The sequence below is a fragment of the Kogia breviceps genome, chromosome 1 (genome assembly GCF_026419965.1).
Source record: "Kogia breviceps isolate mKogBre1 chromosome 1, mKogBre1 haplotype 1, whole genome shotgun sequence".
Classification (NCBI taxonomy): domain Eukaryota; kingdom Metazoa; phylum Chordata; class Mammalia; order Artiodactyla; family Physeteridae; genus Kogia; species Kogia breviceps.
The window spans coordinates 185,951,932-185,972,380 of NC_081310.1; the positions used below are offsets into that span (position 1 = coordinate 185,951,932).

Consider the following 20,449-nt stretch of genomic DNA (forward strand, 5'->3'; position numbering starts at 1 on the left):
CCCAGGCCTCACCGTCTCCAAGGAACATGATGACATTCTTAGCCACGTTGGTGTTGAGAGTCTGAAGCCTCAGGGCATTTTTCAGGGTCTGCTGAGCTTGGTCTCTCCAGTACTTGGGGTCTTTCTCTTTCTCTGTACCGACAGAGAGGCAGAGTTATTTGGGAGGGGGTGGGGCAGCTTCCCATCCCCAGTTACTACAGACGCCAACTTCTCATTGCAGAAGGCTGCCTGGACTCGGCAGAGGAAGCAGTAGTTGCCCATCTCAGACAGCCGTGGTGAGATCTGCAAAACCTATGCTAGTCCCATCCTCCAAACGAGTCTGTGGACCCTGGGTCTTCTAGCCACATCTGAGACTGGAAAAACCAAGGCTCAGAGACACCAAGCGACTTGCCCAAGAAGGCCACACCGTTCTGGCAGACACTGGCAGAGCTGGGCTTCACTCCAAGGCCCACACTCTTTCCTTCCACCCAGCAGAGAGACGTTGTGCTAAGGCAGCAAATGAATTGTGCTAGCACAATTAGGAGGGTGATGTTTAACTTATTCAAGAGAACAAACTACTTTCAACTTCAGGAGCCCCCAGATATATCCAGCCATCAATTATAAACTCTGCTTGGCTTATTCATTAAAGTAGGCTCCGCAGGAACCTGACTTAGCAACAGCTATTTAGCTGTGCTGGAAAGCAAGACTTACCTGTTGTTTAACGTATCAAACTTAAAGTAGCCAAGAACAGCCTCACTCCTGTAAGGATAAATTAGCAAAGCAGTTCTCCAGTGGAAAGAACACTCTAGTGCCCGACAGTTCTCAGTTAGAACCGCATCTGTGCCAAGCAGCAGCTGTGTGGACAAGCGAGTTCCCTGGACCTCAGTCTCCTCCCCGTCAGATGCAGGTGTTTGTACCTTCCTCTCGGGGTCTTCACGAGGATGGGATTTAGATAAGGCAAGTGACACACCTGACCCACAGGAGAGGATCGATGCCCCCCCCAACCCAGTAAGTCCTGGAATCCCCTTTTCTTCCAAGCAGAGGCCCAGGATCCCTGTCCACGGGGGTCGGGGTCCCTGTCACCATCTGCTGGTTTGTCTTCTGTACTCGGGCCCCATCAAACCTGCCCATCGAAGTACAGAAGCCTAGAGAGGGGAGCTCCTTGGGGATTCTCTCTTTCAGTGGCCTCCATTGCATGGATGGAAGGCTGAGGCCAGCAGATGTGGGAGGGTCCTGTCCAAGGCCATGTTATACATTTATGGGCTGAAGACACAGGCCTCATCCCTTGGCCCAGCTCAGGCCCATGCTGTGCAGGTGAAGAGCACAGCTCTCCTTTCTTACACACTCACGGTACCCAGGCTCGTGCCAAGTGCTCCGTACACGGCAACAGTGCCTTCCCTTCCCCACAGCCTTATAGGGTGGCTACCATTACTTCCTCCACGTTGTAGAATGAGGAAACAGGATTCTGAGACTGAGCCGCAGGGGAACGGAAAACCCACACATCTCCATGGCTGTGCTCCTGCCTGGGGCAGGCAGCGCAGGCAAGGAGACGGAAGGAAGCAGTTCTCCACCTCAAGCCTGGGACCCATCCACGCCCCACTCCTCTCCCTGGAGGTCCCATCCCCACCCTGATCCCTTAGTCCCCCACCTTCTCGCTGGCAGCCCCCAGCACCACATCCCTCTTCTGAAGCTCCCCAATTTCAGACCTCACGGGTGGAGGCCCCTGGCTGGAGCCCAGAGAGCCTTGGCCCTTCCATCCAGTTGTGCGCCTTTAGGCAAGTTCCTGCCACTCAAGTTTCTGCCCCAGAAAAATGGGAGTTAATGCAGGGGACACGGGTTCGAGCCCTGGTCTGGGAAGATCCCACATGCCGCGGAGCAACTAGGCCCGTGAGCCACAACTGCTGAGCCTGCGCGTCTGGAGCCTGTGCTCCGCAACAAGAGAGGCCGCGATAGTGAAAGGCCCGTGCACCACGATGAAGAGTGGCCCCCGCTTGCCACAACTAGAGAAAGCCCTCGCACAGAAACGAAGACCCAACACAACCAAAAGTAAAGTAAAATAAATAAATAAATAAAAGAAATGCATTTCCATTAAAAAAAAAAAGAAGAAGAAGAAGCTTCGAGCTTCATGTTTAAAAAATGGGAGGGCATAGCTACTCGCAGGCAGTTCTAGGATCAAGTGAGGTAAAGCCTGGGCAAGTGCCCTGAGCCAGTGTTTTTTTTTTTTTAAACTTGGGTTTGTTTTATTTCCAAATATAAGCTTTTCTTATAAATTTATTTATTTATTTATTTATAAATATTTATTTATTTATTTTTGGGCTGCATTGGGTCTTCGTTGTTGCATGCGGGCTTTCTCTAGTTGCGGCGAGTGGGGGCTACTCTTCGTGGCAGTGTGTGGGCTTCTCATTGCAGTGGCTTCTCTTGTTGCAGAGCACAGGCTCTAGTAGTTGTGGCACATGGGCTCGGTAGTTGTGGCTCACGGGCTCTAGAGCGCAGGCTCAGTAGTTGTGGCACATGGGCTTAGTTGCTCCGTGGCACGTGGGATCTTCCCGGACGAGGGCTCGAACCCGTGTCCCTTGAATTGGCAGGCGGATTCTTAACCACTGCGCCACCAGGGAAGTCCTATAAATTTATTTTTTAATTGAAGTATAGTTGACTTACAGTGTTGTGTTAATTTCTGCTGGACAGCAAAGTGAGTCAGTTATACACATAGATACATTCTTTTTCATATTCTTTTCCATTATGGTTTATCCCAGGATATTGAATATAGTTCCCTGTGCTATACAGTAGGACCTCGTTGTTTCTCCATTTTACATGTAGCAGTTTGCATCTGCTAACCCCAAACTCCCCGGGCTAGTGGTTTTGATCAGGGATCCCACTAGCTCTGGGCGGGTTTCAATCTCCCTCCCGCCTTCCTCCCACATACCATGGTGCCAGGGCTTTGGTCAAGCAGCTTCTTTGGCCATTTGGGTGCCATCTGGGTGGTGATGAACTTCTACCCACCTTGCCCTCCCCCTAGCACCTGGCACAGCACCCCCGGGGCTGGGCTGCCATCAGCCTCCCTGTTCCCGTTGCCACTTCTCCAGGTGAGCCCTGTTACCCGTTTGCCAGTTCCCTGCTGTGCCTGCTCCCTGAGGGACTGGGACTCTGCAGAGCCCTTGTCTTTTTCACCAGCGCCATCCCAGGGTCCGAGAAGGGTTCAGTGGGTGTCAAACTGACTTTATTGTCAGAGGACTGGTTTAAGCAATGGTGGCTTTGGACAACTGAGTATAAGGAGGCCATTGTTTTTGGAGACCATTAAGTGACACTCAGAAATGCTTGTGCTGTAATGAATGCTATGTGAAGAGTGCTTGTCAGTACGTACTGTATGACTCCATTTATACGAAGCTCAAAACAGGCAAAACTCGACTAAGGTGACAGGAGTTATAGCCTAGTCACTTCCTCTGGCTTGGGGCAGGGTGGGGCGGGGGCAGTGGTTGGGAGGGGCACAGGAAAGCCCTCGGTGTCCCAGGATCAATATTCTTTCTCGATCCAGGCAATGGTTACATGGGTACAAAAATATGTCAAAACTCATCAAGCTATACATTTAAGATTTGTGCACTTTGCTGTAAGTTACACCTAATTTTTTAAAAAAGGAAAAGACCATGATGTAACACCACTACACACCCGTCAGAATGCCTAAAATGAAACATACAAAAAACTGAAGCAATGAATATTTGAAGATTTTTCATTTTGTCGCTTTTTCGTCTTCTCACATTTCATTCATCTGCTCACCTTTCGCTCAGGTGGGCTGTGAGTGCTGAGAAAGCAGGGACTTGGTCCCAGAGTGACCTTGGGCCCCCAAGGACACAAGCATCGCAGAGGGAGCAGTGGCCTGGGATTCTAGCGGCTCAAGTTCAGTCCCCAGGGCTGCTACTGACTTGCTGTGTGACCTGGGAGGGCCAGTCCCTTCTCTGAATCCCAATTCCCTCATCTGTTGAAATATATTCTTCCTACGAGCACCCACTCCCTACCTGCACTGTGACTGTCCCTTATAATTCCCACAACAGCCCTAAGGAGGAGAGATTATTATCTCCACTGGACAGATGGAGAAATTAAGGTTCAGGGAGGGCAGGTGGGGACTTACAGCCACATGATGGACTGAGCCAAGGAGGGCTCCCCTCCTACAACGGACACTAATGCTGAAAAAAAAAAAAAAAAATCAAGAACAGTAAATAACTTGAAAAAGGAAGAAAAGGGGAAGGGAAATCCCCAGGAGGCAGAAATTCAGAAGGTATTCAAAACCAGAAAGGTAAACAGGAGCTGAAGCTGAAGGACCCTTAGGGTATTAGACCAAATACAAGCCTAGGCTGAAACTATTTTCAGGTACATGTTTTGCCTGGGAGCTATGGAAGGGATGGAGAAAGCCAGTCATAAAAATGTGAACTCAACTCCAAATCTGAGCCTGAATTTATAGTGCAAGAACCAAAAACTGAGAAATTAACATAAGTACTTTCATAGAATTAGTTGAAGAATCAAACACAATACTGCACTGCAGAAACACTTTTGTACGAGTTTACAACAGGAAACAAAAACAAAACAACAAAAAAACTGTTGAAGGTGAGTTTACAAGCAAGAATTACAAAATATAAGGAAATGTACTATCATGAGGGAGAGTTAAGCAGACGAAATCAACTGGAGACTTAACATACCGCGACTTGGAAGAGTTTATAGAATAAGTTCTATTTCAGATTCTTTGAGGTAAAAGAGAATAGAAACCCCAATTAAAGAATAATATAAAGGGAAAAAGAGTGACCTTTCCAACACTAGCACATGTAGAGCCTGGGATTTCCTGCTCTGAACATTTGTTTCCAGCTCTTAAATACTTTGGATGGTTCTGTGACCCTGAACACAGACACTGCCCTCATCGTATCCTACCTGCACCTCCCTCTCCCTCCACCCTTGCCCCCAATCCTACCTGGCACTAAGGAGTTGGTAAGGCAGGTGCCAATGGCCAGCACTAAGAATGGTGAAATCATGGTGCACTCCAAGACCTGCTTTTTCTCTGGAGCCCAGAGGTATGATGGATATGGGTGGGAAGGGTGAGCTGCCAGTGGTCAGTAGTTAATTGATGTTCCAATCCTAGGGGAAAAAAAAAAAAAAGACATGAAGGTCACAGCTCCAGAGTTCATTTGTTCATTCACTTATTTATTTGGTGATTCATTCATTATTCACCTATTACAAGAGACTAGGCATTTAGATGCAAAACCTAGGTGGTCCTCCCTCAAGAAGCTTCATCACATAAACAGTTGTACAGGCATCAATGAGTTCCACGCTGCAAAGTGGTTCCCTCTCCTTTCCCACGTGAATTTCCACTTTCAATCCACCTGAAGCCCAGAACCCACCAGAGTTCACTTTCTGTGTAGTGCTTCTCAAACTGCAGCATGCATCAGAATCTTCTAGAGGGCTTGTTGATACAGATGCCAGTACCCTCCACCCCTCGCCCAGAGACTTCAACTGCATTTCTAACAAGCTCCCAGGTGCTGCAGCTACTGCTGCTGCTGGTTCGTGGACCCCACTTTGAGAAGCACTGTTCTAGAACATCAGCCTTTAGCCTTGAATTACCCATGTCCCAAGCACATCAAAGACAAAACAAAGAGTCCACCTTTTCTTACAGGGACGCCTACATTTGCTCTTACAGGACAACTATATTTGCTACGTTCTACAGCTTGTCATTTATGGCAAGAGATATAAAAACTATAGGCGGGCATACAGGAACAGATTGTCTTATAAGTGTGGCCATTTCTGGGCAGTGACATTTTAGATGACTCATTATTTTTTCATTGTCTTTTTTGCATTTTCCAAATTTTCCTTCTGTGTTGTTACCTTTATAATTTTAAAAATGTTATTAAAAAAAAAACCTGGGCTTCCCTGGTGGCACAGTGGTTGAGAAACTGCCTGCCAATGCAGGGGATACGGGTTCGAGCCCTGGTCTGGGAAGATCCCACATGCCGCGGAGCAACTAGGCCCGTGAGCCACAACTACTGAGCCTGCACGTCTGGAGCCTGTGCTCCACAACAAGAGAGGACGTGACAGTGAGAGACCCACACACCGCAATGAAGAGTGGCCCCCGCTCACCGCAACTAGAGAAAGCCCTCGCACAGAAACGAAGACCTAACACAGCCAAAAAACTAAATAAATAATAATAAAAAAAAATTTTTTTTTAATGTTTAAAAAAAAAACTGGAAGGAAATACACCAAAATGTTAACTGGTTTTCTCTGGGCAGTAGGACTGTGAATGATTATTTCTTCTTTAATTTTTTTTTTTTGAATTTCCCAAATTTCCAAATGAGCATGTATTAATGGCCTAAGAATGTTTTTAAACTGTGGTCATCCTGTTAGGATCACATGGGATAATCCCATTGGCAGCTGGGAAATGTAAATACTAACCATGTTGTGTACAAATGTTATTGGAAGATGAGGAATTTTAAATGGAAGGAGTTTTACTGGGAAATAATGTTATTATTTCCACCAAAATCAAGATAAAAATGATCATTTCATTTGTTGTGGGAAATGGCAGTGATTATACAACATTCTACCATTAGACAGAGTGGGCTGTTAGGTAAGAAACCACTCTAACTGGAAAAAGGGATGTTGATTCAACCTTCAAAATGTGTATGGAGGGAATTCCCTGGTGGTCCAGTGGTTAAGACTCTGCACTTCTACTGCAGGGGGGCATGGGTTCGATCCCTGGACAGGGAACTAAGATCCCGCATGCCACGAGGTATGGCCAAAAAAAAATTTTTTTTAAGTGCACTCCGGTGGTTTTCTACTGCCTTCCTTGTCCACCTGGCTCCTTAAAAACCTGGCTTGGGGCAGGGACAGGTGGCGGGAAGGAAAGCACAGGAATTGAAAGGAAATACCTTTCATCTAACAGCACTTAACTCTGAGTGGTGGGATTTCAGATAACTTCTAATTCTTTAAGTGTACTTTAGTTTCTAAACATTATTAGAGTAAATTCTAACATCAGAAAAAAGTTATTAAATTGATATACAATATCAATACAATTATTGCATGTACTTCTCTGGTTTTTTTGTTTGTTTGTTTGTTTGCGGTACGCGGGCCTCTCACTCTTGTGGCCTCTCCCGTTGCGGAGCACAGGCTCCAGACGCGCGGGCTCAGCGGCCATGGCTCACGGGCCCAGCCGCTCCTCGGCATGTGGGATCTTCCCGGACCGGGGCACGAACCCGAGTCCCCTGCATCGGCAGGCGGACTCTCAACCACTGTGCCACCAGGGAAGCCCACTTCTCTGTTTTGAAAGTAATTCCTTCCTGGTCCATCTCACCTACCACACTGGGAGCTTCTAAGAGCAGAGACTTGGCCTTGTTTGTTTCCACTCCAGTGCTTGGCATAGTAAGTATTTACATCATCAGTTGAAAGTCAATGCTCTAAGAAATGGAGGTAGGGAGGAATCACCCCCAAATCCTCCCTTTGGGTGTGAAGAAAAGTCCAAGTGTTGGCAAGGAATTGGGACTACCAGAGTATCTGTTCACTGCTGGTAGAGTGTAGATTGGTACAACCACTTTGGAAAACTGACAGTACTACCAAGGTGACACCATCCACACGCCCTCTGACCCATTTAACTTCAACAGAAATGTACACGTGTTCACCAAAGGAATATATAAGAATATTCTTATCAGCCCTGTTCATAATGGTTTCAAAACTCTGTCCAGCTTCAGCGGGGTTGGATAAATATATCGTGTGGGTTCACAAGAAGGTAATCCACACACAGCAAAGAGAATGAATAACTGAGAACTCCATACACCAACATGGATGAATCGTGCAAAGGTGAGGCTGAGTGAAGGAAGCTGACCCGAGAGTATATACAGTGTGATTCTAAAGATATAAAGCAGGGGTTCCCAACCCTGGGCCTCGGACCGGTATCGGTCCTCAGCCTGTTGGGAACCAGGCCGCAAAGCAGGAGGTGAGCAGCATGGAGATGAGTGAAGCTTCATCTACTGCTCCCTATGGCTCCCCGTCACTTGCATTACCACCTGAACCATTCCCCGCCTCCCCGTGAAAAAACTGTCTTCCGCAAAACCGGTCCCTGGTGCCACAAAGGTTGGGGGTCGCTGATATAAAGTACAAGACCCGAGTGGGGGGAGGGGCAATATAGGGGGAGGGGATCAAGAGGTACAAACTACTATGTATAAGATAAGCTACAAGGCTATATTGTACAACATAGGGAATATTGCCAGTATTTTATAATTATAAATGGAAAATAACCTTTAAAAATTGTGAATCACTATACAGTACACCTGTAACTTACATAATATTGTACATCAACGATACTTCAATTTAAAAGAATTTTTTAAAAAGTATAAAAACCAACTAAGGGTATTATTACAAGACAGGATAAAGGCAGAGGGAGATTTGACACAGAAGAGTAGGCTGAGTGAGGACAGAAGATTCAGAGAAGGAAGAGGCTAAGCGACTGGCTTTGAAGAAAAAGGCCACAAGCCAAAAAATACAGGAGCCTCCAGAAGCTAGAAAGGCAGGGAAGTGGATTCTCTCTGGAGCCTCCCCAGAAGGGAGCGGCCCCACCAATGTGTTGATTCTCAGCCCCAAAGACTCTCTGGGAGCTCCTGACTTCCAGAACTGAGGATAACTTTGTTCTAAGTCGCTGTGTTTGCGGTCATTTGTTATGGCAGCAACAAGAAAGTGAATATTGAACATCAAAAAACAAAAAAAAAGGGACACTGCCTTATATGGGTGGGTTCAATCTGAAAATCCAACAAGCTGTCAATTGAGGATATAGACATTTTGCTGTATGTATGTTATACTTCAATAAAATAAAAACACTACCCTCTGAGAGATTATATGAACAATCCTTCAAGGACACTGATAAAATGTTCACCATAATAACTAACGTGGTAGACAGAGAGAGATGTATGATCTCCTTTGTAGATAGGAAAAACAAGGCTCTGAAAGGGAAAGTGACTTGCCCAAGGTTACAAACAAGCAGGTAGCAGAGCTGAACTCTAACCACTAAGCTGCCAATTACAGAATTAGCAATGAGGTTACCACGGTGATCCTCCAAGGGTGGAGATCCTGGTTCACCAACTACAGGATGAAGGTTCTGAAGTTTAACACATGGGTAGATTCGTGGATATGGATATCCACCACAATCAGTATACAGAACAGTTCTGCCAGCCCATAAAACTCTCTTGTGTTGTCTCTTTGTAGTCAGAAGCTGCCCATGCCTGTACCTGGCAGCCAGAGGTCTGTTCTCCATCACTATAGCTTTTTTAAAAAAATGTATTTATTTATTTAATTTATTTATTTTTGGCTGCGTTGGGTTTGTTGCTATGCGTGGGCTTTCTCTAGTTGCAGTGAGTGGGGCCTATTCTTTGCTGCGGTGCACAGGCTTCAGTAGTTGTGGCATGCAGGCTCAGTAGCTGTGGCACACGGGCTTAGCTGTTCAGCTGCATGTGGGATCTTCTCGGACCAGGGCTCGAACCCGTGTCCGCTGCATTGGTAGGAGGATTTTTAACCACTGTGCCACCAGGGAAGCCCCATCAGTATAGTTTTGATTGATATTGTATTAAATCTGTGGATCAATATGGGGAAGATTTGCATGTTGACAATGTTCAGTCTTTCAGTCATGAACACAGTATGTCTCTCTGTGTGTTTAAATCTTATAGTCTTCATCATACAGATCCTTTTAGATTTATACTGTTGTATTGCACTTTGGGGGGAGCTATTAAAATAGCATTGCTTTTATTTTTTCTTTTGGCCATGCCATGCAGCATGTGGGATCTTAGTTCCCTGACCAGGGATCGAACCCCTGCCCCCTACAGTGGAAGGGCAGAGTCTCAACCACTGGACCCCCAGGGAAGTCCCTTTTCTGTTTTGTTTTGTTTTTTGGCCGTGCTGTGTAGCTTGCAGGATCTTAGTTCCCTGACTAGGAATTGAACCTGGGTCCTTGCCATCTTCTGTGTAGTCAATCATATCATTGACAAATAGGGACAGTTTTAGTTCTTCCTATCCAATCTTTATGCCTTTTATTTCTTTTTCTTGCCTTATTGTGCTGGCTAGGACTTCCAGCACCATGCTGAATAGGAGAGGCAAGAGTGGACATCCTCACCTTGTTCCTAATCTGAGAGGAAAAGCATTCAGCCTTTCAGCATTTGGGGTGGTGTTTTGAGGTGTGAGGTGGAGTAAATTTGGTGGGGAAACTCAGGAACGTGTTTTTGGACATGTTGAGTTTAAGATGAAGTGGAGATGTTAAGCGGACTGTTGCATATAGGCATCTGGCAGCCGGGAAAGAGTTCTTGGCTAGAGGTATACACTTGGGAACCCTGGGCATAAAGGTGGCATTTAAAGCTTTAATCAAACTTACAAGGTCATTTAAGAAGAGGGATGGGGGTGTAGAGAACTATATGATAAAAGCCCTCAGAAAACTAGGAATTGAAATAATTTCTTTAACTTAATAAAGACTTTATATATCAAAAAAACCCTACAGAACCATCATATTTATTGAAGAAATTCTGGCATGTTCCCTTTAACACTGGCTTATGATTAGAAGATTTGGGGGCAACCTCTAGGTCCATAACTAGGGGAAGGAAGTTATAAAGAGTGGTGGGGCAATATCTATGTGGCAGTAGTATTAAAACTAGAAGTTAAAACAGTAGGATCGGGCTTCCCTGGTGGCGCAGTGGTTGAGAATCCGCCTGCCGATGCAGGAGACACGGGTTCGTGCCCTGGTCCGGGAAGATCCCACATGCCGCGGAGCGACTAGGCCCGTGAGCCATGGCTGCTAGGCCTGTGCGTCCGGAGCCTGTGCTCCACAACGGGAGAGGCCACAACAGTGAGAGGCCCGCATACCGCAAAAAAACAAAACAAAACAAAACAAAACAAAACAAAACAAAAAAAAACAGTAGGATCGGTGGAGTTTAAAAACACAGGATTTCAGTAGTTTGTATGTCAGTGTAAACCACACTCATATACACAACACAGCGTTACTTGCAAGGACACTTATAAATTCAACAACATATTAAATAAAGCATATTAGCATGAAGACCTTTGGAGGGTGATGAGATTGGTACTGGGGAGCAGGGATGAAGGGGAAAATGAACAAATAAAACAAAAACTGAGCTCATGATAGTACCCCACGCACTGAGGAATATGACTTATTCAACCCTCTGCACCGCAGGTCCAAAACAAACACATAAATAAGGTCCAAAGCAAACACATAAATAAGGAAAAATAAAAGTGAAGCGTGGCTCCAGGAGCTCTAAAGAGCTTATCCAGCCCTGCACGGTTATTCTTATTTGTCTCTTCTCTGCTAGCCCGACATTCTGTGCGAGTAAAGACCATCTCTTCTCCATCTGGCTCCCAACCCCGTGCACATAGAATCAGCTCTGTAAATGCTAACTTAATGAAAAGCTCCATGATTCAGGCTGGAATGCTCTGAATTTTGGCCCCAGGGATGTGGTATTGAGAAGGGCCTGTTCTGGAGACAGACAAGTGCCTTCTCCCATTGCCTCTGCCTGGAAAGGAGAATCTAGGAAACGCTTCAGGAGCCAGAGTCTCCCCTGCTGGCTCCTCCTCATGGCCCCTGCCCCTACTCAGAGGCTCCAAGTCCGCTCTCTGGCAGGCCTAGGTGATGGGCTCTGTGGGGCCCAGCCTGGGGCTGTAGGGCCCCAGCTGCCTACCACCCTCTGCCAATGCTCTACCAGTTCATAATGGAGCCTCCGGGTGTATGCCAGCCCCATCGTTCCCCACCTCCCAGCTGAACCATCTCTGCCAGGCTCCCAGCTACGTGCCCTGACTATTCATGACAAGTGTGCAGAAGCCCTGGCTGGGCTCTGGCCTTGGAGGAGAAACAGCCACTTGGCAGGTCAGGGGAGGGAGCGGAGGCTGGGCCTTGGCCCTGGGGACTGACTCAGCATCCTGGGACAGAGGGCACTGGAGCCCTTTGGAGCTGGGCAGAAAGCCAGCCCTGGGCTGGGTCTCCAAAGGTCCAGGACAAATGAAAGAATAACAGGACTGATAAGAACCACTACCACTTCTTGGGCATCTCACTTAATCCGCACAAGTGTTATTAGCTCCTGTTTTACAGTTTAGGAAACTGAGCAAAGGATCTCAGCTAGTCCATGGCCAAGTACAATTCGATCCCAAGATGACTCAACCTCTCTGGGCCTCAGTTTCCCCACCACAGAGAGGGAGAGAGACGGGCGCCCACCTTTCCACTATCCCTCAAGAACAAATAGAAGCCAAATGAATTTAGGGCAGGAGATCTGGCAGAGGAAGGGGTCGGGCCGGGGCGAGTTCTACCTGAGCGGCCTGGCCAGGCGGCAGGTGAAGAAGCAGAGCAGGCTCAAGGTCAGCACCAGGAGGAGGAGGCTGAGGACCGCTGTGAGGACCATGCCCATGGTGGGGGACAGGAGGGCCATCCTGAGTGAAGAAGGCCCCACGGAGTAGCCACCACAACCTGTAACACCTGGTCACACTAGCCTTGGATGTCTGCTCCAAAGCTCTGGGTCAGTGGCTGTGACCTGGCTTTGTTCCCTGGGGTTAATCTTTGGGGCTTAGCCCAGGAGGGGTGAAATGGGAGGGAGGAGAATCCATGGGGCTCCCCTCCCCCAGCCCAGTCCTTCCCCACCTGAGGCTTGTTCATTCCTCTTTGTCCATTCATTCTTTATTCCCAAACATTTACTGAATACCTGCTATGTACCTGGCTCTGTTCTAGGTACTAAGGACGCAGTGGGGAGGAGGACAGACACGGTCTCTGATTTCTTGGAGATTCCTGACCGGCCAGGGTAGGAAAAAGCACTAGTATGTGCCAGTCGTTGTTCTGGGCACCTTGTGGGATAAAAGCACAGAAGGAGGGCATCCCTGATGGCGCAGTGGTTGGGAGTCCGCCTGCTGATGCAGGGGACGCGGGTTCGTGCCCCGGTCTGGGAGGATCCCACATGCCGCGGAGCGGCTGGGCCCGTGAGCCATGGCCGCTGAGCCTGCGCGTCCGGAGCCTGTGCTCCGCAATGGGAGAGGCCACAACAGTGAGAGGCCCGCGTACCACAAAAAAAAAAAAAAAAAAAAAAAAAAAAAAAAAAAAAGCGCAGAAGGAAAGGAACCCCTATTTGGGGCCACAATAGTTTTTTCCCCAGCAGCAGTGGCCGTTCCACCCCATTTACATGCCCAGGAAGCTGAGTCTGCACTGAATCAGCCAGAGGGGCGAACTCATGTCCAGAATAAGAGCAACTGGTCTTACTGAGCACCAACTGTGTGCCAGGCCCCATATGAGCTAGACACTAGCATCCCCACTTCCAGATGAAGGAAACAGACGCTCAGAGGTGCAATGATGGAGTTGGAATTTGAACCCAGATCTGCTGGCCTCCACAGCTGTAACCCCAGCTCCTGCACTGCCTCAGATCTAGGATAGCACCAGCCCTACAGGGCAGCAAGGAGGCTTCAGTCAAGTCTCGGCCAGGTGTTGGCCATCACCAGAGAGTCAGCACATACAGGCTGGAGGTAGCTGAGCTGTCACCTGCCTGGAGGGGTCTTTTCTGCTTCCAAAGTGTCCTCAGCCCCTTTTTCATTTTCTCTTGGGTTCCAACAACATCTCATCAAGTCAGGATGGTGACTATGGTTCTCATCGTACAGGTTCAGAAGCTGAGGCTCAGAGAGGTGAAGCCACTGGACACACACAGAGCCCGGAAGCAACCCCAGCTATGTGCCTATGAGACCAGGCCTTTTCCCATTATACTTCCTGCCTCTTGGGACACCTCAGATCCCAAGGTACAAAGCACCCAAGTTTGGGGGGAGATGCTTTTACCCTCTCGGTGCCAAGGCAGGGGCCCAGTTCCTAGCCCAAGAAAGGCCACTGGAGCTCACCATGGCAACAGGAAACCCATCGCATCACTCCATTAAACCTTTTTCTTTCTCACTTTGTATCAGATCTTCACCACATCTTAGTGACACAGGCAGGGTGGAGTGATTAGCCCCACTGATAGATGGGGAAACGGAGGTTTATCAGGGAAGTTACTCGGTCAGCTGTGAAACAGCCAGCAAGTCTGGTCCAAGTCCCAGCTCCACCACTTCCCAGCTGTGTGATGCTGCGTCAGTCCATGCACCTGTGAGCCCATTGCCTTATCCTCCTAACATCCATCTCCCATTCAGGAGAGCCCGGAGGCGGGCCAGGCACTGAATATACCTGATCTTACTTTAATCCTTATTAACAACTGAGAGCTAGATACAGTTGTCCCCTTTTCCAGGTGAGGGAATAAAGGCGCAGGGGGCCATGGTGAAGATGACCCAGGGTCACACAGATGGGAGGTGCTGAGCCTGGCCCTGCACAGGACTCCACACAGGACCTACCCAGGTCACCCCTACTCCAGACTCTTTCCACCACAGCTCACCCAGGGACCCTCCCTGCCCCATCCAGCTCCCAGGCATGGGAAACCCGCTAAGGTTCCCCTACTCGCCAGCCTAATAAATCAATATGAGACCCAAGAAGTTTCACCTTGTGCTCACCAGCAGTACCTGCTGGGGACAGAGGGACAGTTATTTGTCCTTAGGGAGCCCCCAGTCTAGAGGACAGAGTCCAAAAATGTCTGAGCTGGGAAGGGTCCTTTGACCAGATTTTCCCAAATATCCCAGACCACAAAAATCACTTGGGGTGGGCCTCCCTGGTGGCGCAGTGGTTGGGAGTCCGCCTGCTGATGCAGGGGACGCGGGTTCTTGCCCCGGTCCGGGAAGATCCCACGTGCCATGGAGCGGCTGGGTCCGTGAGCCGTGGCCGCTGAGCCTGCGTGTCCGGAGCCTGTGCTCCGCAACGGGGAGAGGCCACAACAGTGAGAGCCCCGCGTACCGCAAAAAAAAAAAAAAAAAAATCACTTGGGGTGATTGTGGGAAAAGTTCTATTCTTAAGTGGTACCCAGGGAGGTATATAGCCTAGGAAGTGTATGAGGTGGGTGATGGAAGTATTCTTTACAATGATCTGGGAGGTGTTTCTAATTTAAAGTGTACATATGTATGGGATTTCCCTGGTGGTCCAGTGGTTAAGAATCCACCTTCCAATGCAGGGGACGCGGGTTCAACCCCTGGTTGAGGAACTAAGATCCCACATGCCACAACTATTGAGCTCTCGCGCCTCAACGAGAGAGCCCACGCACCACAACTAGGGAGAGAGAAAACCCGCACACCACAACTAGAGAGAAGCCTGTGTGCCGCAACGAAGAGCCCATGTGCTGCAACTAAGACCCAACACAGCCTAAACAAGGAAAGAAAATAAAGAAAAATAAAATTTAAAAAAAGTGTATATATGTAAAAATTCATCCAGGGGCTAATAACCCCTACCCTGCCCAAATTGTTAGGTGTGATAAAGGTCTGAGGAGATTTAAGGGAGTGTTGAGAAGGAGAAGGTGTCATGATGTGGCTGTATTCAAACTTTAAAAGAGATTAAAGAGACAGAACAACCCCTCTCCCCTAATTAATTCCCAGCCCCACCTCCCCCCCAGAACTTCTCAGTCAGAATCTCCCAAGGCAGGGCCTGGAAAGTCATCCTATTGGGATCCTATTGGGATGCTCTCCCTATTGGGAGAGCATTGCCTTAGACATTATCCCATTGCCCAGCGAGGAAGACTAAGGCCTGAAGAAGAGGAAAGACTTACCCCAGGCCTCCCAGCTCCTACTCCCCGTGGACACACACGGGGAACAATCAGAACCAGCTCGGAGGCAGTGCCCTCTGGGCTGTCAGCTGCGCCTTCTTGGCTCTTTCAAGGAGTTGTGGCTGAAGAGATGGGCTGAATGTTCCTTGTGCTTCGGGGGGGGGTGTGAGGAATGGGAGAGGAGTTGGAGGGGGTCCTGCAACATCAAACTGGGCTGCAGCAGCTGCTTGGGGAGGGAGTGCCACTAAAGATCAGCCCAGGAACATCTCACCTGCAGGGTCAGAGAGAGGGAACATAGAACCGCTCTTTCAGCCAAGCCCAGCGTCTCTGGCAAGCCTTGCTGGCCAGGACTCTATCCATTCACTGATGGAAGTTATTTATGGCTGCCATAAAGCAGCCTCTGGGTGAAGGGTTCTGGAAGGAAGTGTGCTGGTCAGAGTAGGTTGCAGGTCCGACCCAAGGAGGGACTTCCCCAGAGGGCGGTAGGCCAGGTGCTGGCATAGAGCAAGGCTCAGACCTCCAGCCGCTGCAGACAGCACCCCATCTCGACAAAAAAACAGACGCAGGAGTGCCTGGGGAGGCTTGGCGTCAGCCCTGCCTGCTGCCAAGCCACTGCATCTTTAGGGCTGTAATGACAAGCCAGCTGTCCCCCTGAGCACCTCCAGCCTCAGCACCTCTGCACACTGCGTTCCCTGGTCTGGAATGTTCCCTGCTGTCCACCCGATAAAGTCCTCCCATCACCCTTCCCCCTGGACCTCAGCTCTGCTGGGCTGCCCTGCAGCCCAGCCCCAGCCCAGGCAGTACTTACAGTTCCTCCCCAAGCTCCCCAAACCCAGCCGCTCAAGACCTTGGTCACGTTTATCAGAGTCAGAGAACCATGGGTGGTCGCCTCCTCACCATGGGGTGAGCTCCTAGAGAGCAGGGATCTTGCTCTGTGGATGTTGGCAGCCCCACGGCTGGCAGAGCCGGGTGCACAGCCGCTGGCCGGGCAGGAATGTGGGTAGGTGGGTGGAAGGGTGGCGGGTCAATGGTGAGTGACCAAAGAGGCAGCTCGGCAGCAGGAAGCAAGCTTGGAGCCAGCGCTCCAGGTTCAGATCCTGCCTCTGCCCCTCTTGAGCTGGGTAGCTCAGGGCCTGTGACCCCACCCCTGGGGCCTCAGGTTTCTCATCTGCAAGGTGGGAGACGAATAAAATCCATAGGGTCCTTGTAAGGATTATATGAGTTAATGCACAGAAAGGCTTAAAACAGGGCCTGGGACACAGTAAGTGGGCAATGAATGTCACCCAGCAGCCATGATCACCGGGCAGGGGAGGATGGAGTGAGGGGAGGATGGGCAGGTGAGGGGCTGGAGCTGAGAAGGGACAGACTCTCCTCTGCCCACTCGGCCAGCAGCCATTTACCCCTGTGCTCATCACAGACCTGCCCACCTGGAAGGCCCGCGAGGTCTTTCTAGCTCTAAGGCTCTAGAAACCAAAAAGCTTACCTGGCTGCTGTGCACCTCCACTTAGGGGACGGGTTAATTAGGGGGTGGAGGTTCCAGTTCCTATACTCAAGGGGCGCTATGTTTCCTGAGAGGACCAGATTTGTCTGTCTGCCTGTCTCTCTCTCACAGACAAACATCCCACCAGGAGGCCTGACGCCTTCTCTTCCTCTTGAAGGAGAAAGAGAAAGAGACCACCTAGGGTCAGCCAGGAAGGTTCCATGGAGTGGGTGGGAGGAGAGCCAGGCTGGAAGGATGGTAAGGTTGAGATGAACAGAGAGAGAAACAGCACTCCCTACAGGAGAACCTGAATGTGCAAAGGCAAGGAGGTAGGAATGAAGTATTTCGAGGTCGGGGAGAAAGGCAGGAGCCGACAGTTGGTGACAGAGGACAGAGAGGCAGCCAGGACCGACCACAAAGGGCTTCGCTCCCTGAGCTCAGCCTGGTCAAGAGCAGGCGCTTGGCATCCCCGCCTGACTTACACGTCTCTTGCCAGCCCATTTCACAGGTGAGGACTTTGCAGCTCAGATGGTCTGCCCCTAGCCCAAGGCCACACAGCAGAGCTGGAATCGGAAGCCTCAGGCGTCTGGGTTCCAGAGCTAAAGATTTTTCTGTGGCTTCCTGGGGTGCCTGGCCAGTCTGGATGCCACAGACTGGCTCTGTGGGCAGAGGCCTGAAGCCAGTCAAGGTTCATCTGGTGGGAGGAGAGCTGGCAGCAGGGAGGCGGGGGAGGGAGATGGCAGGGCCCAGAGGCACCGTGCCTGGGGGGACTGGAGCGCCTGGGCAGAGGGGTGTCAGGGATGGCTGCTCCATGGGCACACAGGCTCCCACCATCCCACGCAGAGAACATGTGCTGTCCCAGGCCACCTTGCTCTGAGCCAAGCCTGGGAGCTGAGCGGTGCTGTGGGGGGAAGGAGCATGTGCTGTGTCCCTGAGGTGTTTGTCATTCCCTGCACTCTGGCACCTCACTCAGCACTCATGCAGCGGGAGCCCCTCTGGTACCAGGAGACATAGCCATCCCATCCTTACTCTCACAGGGGCAACAAGAAAAGGAAGGCACAGAGAGGGTATATAACCTGCCCAGGGTCACACAGCAATCACCAGCAGGGATAAGTCTCCCCACTAACTAGCTAAGATTTGGGAGGCTATTACCAGAAGCACAAGGCAGTCTGTGAGGCATAGCATGGATACCAATGTCTTGGAATTCCAGAAATCAGTGATTTCTGGCAACTGAAAAGAACATTTCAAACTGAGACTACTCTAGAAAAACCCTTACTTTATATACTTTGTCATTGTATTTTTAATAATAATAGCATACCTTTTCATAGCACTTACTATGTGCCAGACATTGTTCTAAACACTTTACCTATATTAACTCATTCAATCTCCACAACAACCTACTAGGTAGGCACTATTATTATACCCATTGTACAGGTAACAAAACAGAAGCACAGAGAGATTGTGCTTGCTCAAGGTTACACAGCCAGTAAGTTACCAAGCCAGAATTCAACGTCACCTGTAGATGTTTCTGTCTCCCAGGGCCAAGTATAAACTCCTCAAGCAGTCAGTAAGACTGAAAACAAACCATATTTGTTCTATCTGCAATATGTACATTATATGTTTGTAGATGAATGGAATACACACATCTACCACTTCACTTCTACTCACTATACACTCTTCCCAAACGTCATTTTATTGTATATGCATCACAGCTCCCTCAGGGAGGGCTTCTTATCCCCACTTTATGGAAGAGAGGTGAGGTGACTTGCCCCAGGTCACACAGCATGAGAGTGGCCAAGGACTGACTGAGTCCAAGTCCTTGATCACAGGTGGGCTGCCCTGCAGAGGGGACAACCTGGGGTGTGCAGCAGAGATGGGGGGCGGGGTGGGGAAGACCTCAGCTGGAGACCTGGCTCCACCCCTCGACAGGCCAGTGACCCTAGACACAGCCCTCCTCCCCCACAATCCCCTACTTCAGCTGGTCCTCCTGCAGGACCCTGGACCACCGTGGCTCTTCCCCCTCCCTGCCCCCGACACCCCACGTGCTCTGGCAGCCTTCCCCTAGGAGATGAAACCTCCATTCCGTAGACAGCCCCACACAGGCCCTGTAAGAAGAGGCTGAGGCGGCTCTGGACTTCAGGGAAATAGGCCATGAACTTGTAACCTTCTGAGTGGTGGCCAACACAAACAATATCCCTGGGTGGCAAGTGCCCGGTTTCTTGAATGCCCAGCTTGCGTCAGAACAGGGAGTACACGGATGTTCCCAGAGACAGGTGTCACTGCCCTGGGCTTATGGTAATAGCACTCCTCATATTCCCAGAGAACCTTCCAGCTGGTGGAGGCTCCTGGCACTGTTACATTTGATATCCATGGTGACCCTGGGAGGTACAGGGCAGGGATGCACCCCAACCTCCAAGCAGGAAATATGGACCCACAGAGGTGAGGGCCTCACCCAAGGGCGCACAGCTGAGCAGAGCCCCCAGATTGCTTACTGGCTTTGTGACTTTGGGCACATCACTTCCCCTTTTTGGGCCTCAGTTTTCTCACGGGTCCAATGGGGATAATCACAGAGACTGCCTATATCACTGTGCTATTATAAGAAGGATAACTGCACAATAAACAATGAGATCAAGGCCCAGGGCTTGGCCCATATTAAACACTCAAAATAAATGTTAGCTAGTAGTAAAGGTGATAACGAGTGTGCCAGGCACTGTTCTAAGTGCTTTCCAGGCACTCCTTCATCTACTCCTCACAACACCATGTGGTAGGTGCTAACAGTGTTCCCACTGCACAGAGAAGTTAAGCAACTTGGCCAGGGTCACACAGCTATTAACAGGACACTATGAAGGGGGAAAAGGAGAAACTCATAATGAATGAAGCACCTATTATGTACTGGGAGCTTTTTGTTCAGCCTTCTAAGAAACCAGTCATGTGGGAATTATCAGCCCGGGTCAGAAGAGAAAACTGAGGCTCAAAAGCGGGGAGGGAAGTGCGGGGTCACACAGCAACCATGTGGGAGAGCTGGGATGCAGGCCAGGCCTGTCTGGCTCCATATTCAGTGTGCTGGCTCCCCCATCTCAGTCACATGCCAGGACAACGTCCATCACGGTCACCATTATGGGCAGCAGACCCCGATGCCTCAGCCACCCCCGGTACAGGGAGCCCCGCATCAGTGTGTCACGTGACCTCCCTCTGCCTGTGTGGTAGTGTGCGTGTGTGAGTTTGTGTGCATGTGTATGCGTGCGCGTGCCGGGGTCCTGGCAGTGAGCGAGGCCGGGCTCCCATTGTGTGTGTGCCCAGCCCCGTGACCAGTCCTCCCGTCAGGCTGTTCCCTCCGCCC

The 20,449-nt window shown here is 49.7% G+C and overlaps 1 protein-coding gene across 3 annotated transcripts in view; it reads right to left on the reverse strand.

Moving 5' to 3' along the window:
• The window catches only part of ALPL (alkaline phosphatase, biomineralization associated), a 60,941-nt gene that overhangs the window by 14,769 nt on the left and 25,723 nt on the right, over positions 1 to 20,449 (reverse strand). For 2 of the 3 annotated variants that reach the window (XM_067015678.1, XM_059053430.2), the window contains 2 exons: positions 4,934 to 5,097; positions 13 to 132 (listed from right to left, as the gene is read on the reverse strand). In XM_067015678.1, coding sequence (XP_066871779.1) covers positions 13 to 132; positions 4,934 to 4,994 — 181 coding nt within the window. In that variant the 5' untranslated portion in view covers positions 4,995 to 5,097. Of the gene's footprint in view, positions 1 to 12; positions 133 to 4,933; positions 5,098 to 15,632; positions 15,901 to 20,449 lie in introns of all 3 variants that reach the window. The other variant, XM_067015686.1, reaches the window with a different exon arrangement.